The sequence below is a fragment of the Poecilia formosa genome, unplaced genomic scaffold (assembly GCF_000485575.1).
Source record: "Poecilia formosa unplaced genomic scaffold, Poecilia_formosa-5.1.2 Scaffold322, whole genome shotgun sequence".
In the NCBI taxonomy this organism is placed as follows: domain Eukaryota; kingdom Metazoa; phylum Chordata; class Actinopteri; order Cyprinodontiformes; family Poeciliidae; genus Poecilia; species Poecilia formosa.
The window spans coordinates 203,005-209,101 of record NW_006800261.1 but is presented as its reverse complement, the minus strand read 5'-3'; the positions used below and the strand labels follow the sequence as shown (position 1 = coordinate 209,101).

The 6,097-nt window shown below is 41.9% G+C and overlaps 1 protein-coding gene across 1 annotated transcript in view; it reads left to right on the top strand.

Moving 5' to 3' along the window:
- Positions 1–6,097, top strand: part of afdna (afadin, adherens junction formation factor a) — a 109,203-nt gene that overhangs the window by 68,920 nt on the left and 34,186 nt on the right. The window contains exons 21-22 of the mRNA XM_016661302.1: positions 222–328; positions 2,330–2,410. Coding sequence (XP_016516788.1) covers positions 222–328; positions 2,330–2,410 — 188 coding nt within the window. The remainder of the gene's footprint in view (positions 1–221; positions 329–2,329; positions 2,411–6,097) is intronic.

Below are 6,097 nucleotides of genomic sequence, written 5' to 3'. Positions count from 1 at the left end.
TCTCTGCCTCTCTCTCTTCGTGCTTCTTCTCTCTCTCTCTCTCATCGTGCTGCCTCTCTCTCTCTGCCTCTCTCTCATCGTGCTGCTTCTCTCTCTCTCTCTCATCGTGCTGCCTCTCTCTCTCTGCCTCTCTCTCATCGTGCTGCTTCTCTCTCTCTCTCTCATCGTGCTGCCTCTCTCTCTCTCACTGTGCTGCCTCTCTCTCTCTCTCTGTTTTCCAGGTTTCTGCAGACTAACTCCTCATCCTCACTCTCCTGGTACCTGGACCGTCCACTTTGAAGGAGCCGACAACGACAACCACTTCTCTGCTGCTGACAACACTGAAATGGTATCACGCAGATTTTAGTTTCACTCATTTATCCTGTATATTTATGGATTTATTTACTGTTCTCATCCCTCCAGGGCACAATATTTATGTTTGAAGTTGCTTTTAGATGAAACTGTGAGGTAAAACTGACTCAGGGAAACATTGGAAGCTCAGTTTCACTGAAATATTTACGCTTTGATATTTCTTCTATCTTTAACCTTTTCTTCATAATTTCAAACTAGAATTTCTATTTAGTAGTTGTAGAGATTTCAGTGTTTTCTTTCCATCATAAATTAAAAGAGTGATTTATGTTTGTTTTTTCTTCTCCTTTATGTCTTTTCATCTAAAAATGTCAATGAAAAGTAGCAGAAAGATGCTAGGACAATTTTAAGGCAGCAGAATAATCTTTTTTATAATAAATACTTTTTGCTTTGCAAAAACATTCATTAGCCTTGAACTTGAGCATTATGTCAGATCACAAACTGAAATATATTTTATTTTGGTGGAAACAAAATAAAAATAGAGAAAGAGAGATGAATTGACACTGAGAGGGAAACGGAGTAAAATGTTGCAGAACTGTGAGGTTGAAGGTAAATTAGATGAATTTTCCTCAGATTTAACGGATCAGGGAACATTTCCTGCTTTCAAACGAGACTCTGGTCTAAAAAGGTAAAATTCCTGGACAGAAGTGAAGCCTCTGACGTCTCAGTCGGTCTATTTTTAGCGTCCTGTAAAGCTGCAGGCGGCCCAGCGGTTCGCCTGTGTGGTCCTCCAGTCCGACGGCGCCGTTCACTCAGAGACTCGCTCTCGGTTTAATCAACACCAACGGCAGCGGAGGAGTCAGTTAGTGAGTGCAGCAGTAAATGACAGACTGCACACACTCAGCCACTTCCTGTGTAATTGGTCTGTTTATCCCTGCGCCACTTTTTCATGACTGTAGTCTCGACATAATCCAGGCGTCTGGTTAACGGTGAGTTCAGGCGGGATGGAGCTGAACGCTTTCAGTGGGTAAAAAAATAAACCAAAGTGATGAAAAGTGGTGAAGTTTAGGTCTAAAGTGTCTGTCTAGCATGTTTCAGTTCATTGCAGTAGCTGTTTGGTTAACCAGCATGTCCTGTAATTATCTTAATATTCAGATTTTTACTGATGTCGCCTGATCTGAGGATAAATATTGGTTTATTTTTCAAATGCAAACCTCATAATCAGCTGCGTTTCAATGAGAAATGTGGGAAAACCTTTGTTGATAATCATGTGTGTTATTTAAAAAACATGGCCTCCTTCAGGGTTCCTATAGGTGCTTGAAATCCTGGAAAATGTTTGAATTTCAAGGTTAAAATCAAATATTTTCATACACCAAATAAAAAGATGCATCTTTTTTTCTCACTGCTTGAAAACCTGCCTTGAAAATGCTTGAAAAGTGCTTGAATTTTACTGAGAAGAGTACGAACCCTGTTTATTGCTTTTCTTATTGGATTGAAACACCAGAATTGTGAAATTGTGTTTTTTAACGTTAGCAGAACGTCAGCGTCAGGACGCATTGGTAATGAAAACAGAGCTATTGTTGAAGCTTTGTTTGTTTTGTAGTTTAATGATTTAACCACCAGTTAGTGTTTGAAACGGCCAGACTCTCAGTTTAGTGTTTTTTTTTTGTGTCATCCTCCGCCGTGACGTGGGAACCTCTTCAGATCTCCGTCTCTCCCCACCCTGTTGCCCCGCCCTCCCTAAACGAGCCCTGCTGTGTGTATAAGTGTGTGTACATAAGCGTCTCTGAGTTGCCATGATGTGGTTTTCATTCTTGACTCCATTCCAGAGACCACAGGTCCCTCTGCGGTCTTCCCCTCCATCCATCCATCCTTCCTTCATTCCTTCCCTCCCTATTTCCTCCCTGTTTTTCTGACTCAGTTTCCAGCGTTTCTCCGCGCCGTTCGGACGTTTGCTCAGTCCTCTCCAGGCCTTTCAGATCCACTCTGCAGGTTTCTTCCTTGTTTACAGTTTGTCCTTCCTGTCTCTCTCTCCTTTCAGCCAATGAGGAAAGAGCCGGAGGTTGTCACGGTGACCCTGAAGAAGACCAACGGCATGGGCCTCAGCATCGTGGCCGCCAAGGTAGGACCTGATTGCTGTGTGTTTCTTTGTGTTGCTGGCTGTGAACACATGGAGCGTTCTGGACGGGTGCAGACAGAACCAGCTGCTCTGCTCTCACTGTTGAGTCTGACAGCGGAGCGAAAACCAAACACTGACGCTGCACAGAAGCTTCTGGACACAAACCTGCTCTGTTCACCTCCAGCTTGGCTGTGAGGAGGGATGCAGGAAGCGTGCAGCTTCAGTTGTTCCTCATGTTTTGTGTTGAATTGTTGCTAAGTGGAACTAAAGGGGCAGTTTTGTATAAAATCGACTTTTTTTAGCTTAACATCATGTTGTAATGTTATTCCGTCATCAAAAACAAACCTGGAGGGTTGGCTTGATTTTTTTTTTCATGCATATTTGAGAAATACTTTAATTTCTATGGCAACCTTTCAGCTGTACAAAAAACGCCTGAGTGGTCTTAGCCCCGCCTTCGAGGCGCAGCTCCTCCCCCACTCAGTTCCTTCAGACTAGCCAGCAGCAAAACTGTTTTTATTATAAAACTGAGCTAAAATTGAGTCTTCTGGGTGAAATCAGTGAGAACTTTCATCCAAAGTAAAGATTTGATGCTGATTCTAAGGATGCGTTCCCACCAGTCCTGTTTAATCTGTTTTTAAAAAAATTTTAGAGTCCGGTTTATTTGCAGAAGCGTGAATGCGTGATCGGACTCTGGTCCGCCTGCAAACCTCGGTCTCGGTTCATTTTGGTCCGCCTGCAAACCTCGGTCTCGGTTCATTTGAAGTGAACTCTGGTTCGGTTTGAATGCATCTTTGAACGCCAGGCGGACCAGAGACCACTAAAAATGCAGGAAGTGGACTACAGCGCAGGGCATTCTGGGAAAGTACAACCAGAACAAAGAGCTAATTCAGCGCTAGCAGGAGAAATGGCTCATGGTTTATTTTTGTTTTTCACAAATAACAAAATGGGAATTCTGCTAAATTGGATGCTTTTGCATTTTGTAAAGAAGGAAGTTGAGCTCAGCGTCTTCAGAGGCATTTTTCCTTCAGTAGTTCTAGGTGCAGCGCCCCCGTAGGCACGGAAGGGAACTGTTTTTTCAATAAGTTTGGTTTGTTTGACAGTGGAGTGTGAAAGCGAACCACAGCAGCTGAAAACATAGCAAATGTTGCTCATCATAATTCATTTTATTCATTTCAGTTGTGTGGTTTTTATTTCCTTTTCATTTATTGTTTTTAGTTGGAGTGTTCTGTATAAAATGAAAGTTTATGTTGTAGAGGACAAACTTGCGTTATTACGCAATAATCATCATATTAGTTGAAAATGGTTTCAAAACGTTAATATTTCATCGCAATAATTCACTGGGACAAATTGTTGTCTTGCAAAATTTTTATCTTTGGCCACTGAATTTGAATGTTTGAGAAAATAAACATTATTATGTGTCACCCTAATAATGTCAGATTAAGCTGAAAACATCTTTATTTAATTAGTATTTTGTAAAGAGGAATCAGTTTAAGACTTGAAAGTCAATTTAATTCTTCCAGAAACCACACATTTACCAATGTTTTCAATAAAAATGGCTTTATAGCTTCTGTAATCAGTGAGAAGCTGAATGTGGTAGATAAGGCGGGAAGTGTCAGCTGTCCGGCATGAAGCATTAAGACACTTTGTCTGTTTTAGAAGAGCGAGTTTCCTGCTGAAGTCGAGAGCTTTCCTGCGCTGCTGCGCGCACATGTTGAGTCTGTGTGTGGGGAGGAAGGACGCGCGCAGGAAACCTCCTCGCCTCGCTGCGTTTGTTTTTTCTGGGACGTCTGAGGAGGTGGAAAAGTAACGGGTATGTGGGATGGGAAAAGGCAGGTAGAGTGCATTTTATCAAGCAGCTGCTGGAGCTGACGGTAGACTGGGCTGAGCTCCGGCCTATTATATAACCGTGTGTGTGTGGCTGGTGGAGCTGCAGCAGCGCTCCACCTCAGTCTGACCAGCAGCCGTCCCAGCAGACGCTTCACCTCCTGAATCACCGTTTGACAAACTGTGAACTTAGGAACATGTGGAGGAGTTTGGTTTCACTCGGAAACATTCCTGGAATCCACCGCGTATTTTTGGACACATTTACGGGAATTACCGCCGCTTTTTCATAATTAACTCTCCTTGTGTTTGTTGAAAAGTTTCTAACTTTTTAACATGACTTCCAGTAAAATCCTGTGACTTTTTTTTTTTCTGTCTGAACTTTGGGAATTCGGAGTTCTTCGCTGTCCCACGTCTCCGTCTGTAAACAGTGATTTATTTTTTTCTTCTTCTTTTGAATGGTTTACCTCTTGCCAGTGTAATTGGGAGGCGCCGGACTTGTCGGTTCATGTTGGCAGGTTGAAGAAGCTTGCTGGGATAAAAGCAGGTGTGCACAGTTCTTGTCCCTCCACCAGTTTGGACGTGGCAGCCTGAACTGGTTTGGGAAAAGCTTAGCAGGAAGCAGCAACATGTGGTTCTCAGTGGTGGGCAGGAGAGACCAGGTAACCACTTATTTAAGTAACAATTAACAGGTTTTTATGTTTTTCTCTTTTAGTGATGATAAAAGCCTAAATGTGTAGATTTGGCTTAAGATGTCCCACAGTTGCTTTGGATAGATCTGCATCAAACAGACAGTTAGCCTAGATGTTGATCTGCTGTCATCCAGTGCAACGACCTCCTGGTTTCACTGTTTGCTTTCAGGGCCGTTCTGCTAATGGTTAGACAAAAGTACACAACAGGCAGATTGGAAGATGTTTGTGGAAATGTCCTGTTGAGGTTGAATTGAGATTATTAAACTATCACTGATTGGTGATCGCAGCTAAATTACTCTAAAGCTTTTATTTCTTATTCATTAAATGTATCAAAACTCCCAGTTTATATTATGGATGGCAAAGCTGCTTCTCTTGGCCCTACTACTTTCTGTAGTCGGTCCAAAGAATATCTTTTAAAAACTGAGTGAGATGAGCCTTTGTCTTGTTTTGTATGGTGGCCCAGACTGGTCATAGAAATCCAAAAACCACGAGGCAGCAACAAAACCCACGAGGCAGCAACAAAACCCACAGCTCAAAAGCAAAAAGCCACAATGCAAGCCGCAACAACAGATGCCATGATGCCAACACTTGCAAAAGCGAACAAGGTAGCCTTAGCAAAATGCCTCAACCCTCCTTACAGCAAAAAGTAACCATGCTAACTCTACCAAAGTGCCACCAAGCTAACTCTAGCAAAAACCAGGTTTCTGTTGGACACAAAAAGCAAAACTAGAAGAAATCTGTAAGGAAGAGAAACACCTGCAGGAAAGTTTTTCCTAGTCCAGAAAACTGAATCAAGACTAAAAATATCAGACTGAGCAGATCAGACCTCAAAGAAAACTACAAATTGTTTCTTATTTTGAAAAAGCCGACTTTTGATGTGCAGAACGTTCTGCACATCAAAATGTTCTGCACATTGTTTCTTATTATGATAAAGCTAACTAAGCAGCCTACTTTTGATGTGCAGAACATTCCTCACATTATTAAGATAAAGAAGCATGCAGGATGTTCTTTATATCTTTGGAGAATGTTTTATTCACAGATCTGGTTGATTAAGATAAACCCACAAGCAGAAATGAACAATTTTGAGTTCATTTTAAGAAAACAACCTGTGCAAATTCACTGTGGGACATTTAATTTTTGGAAAAGTTTTCCTCCTGTTTGAAAGAATTTTTCCGGA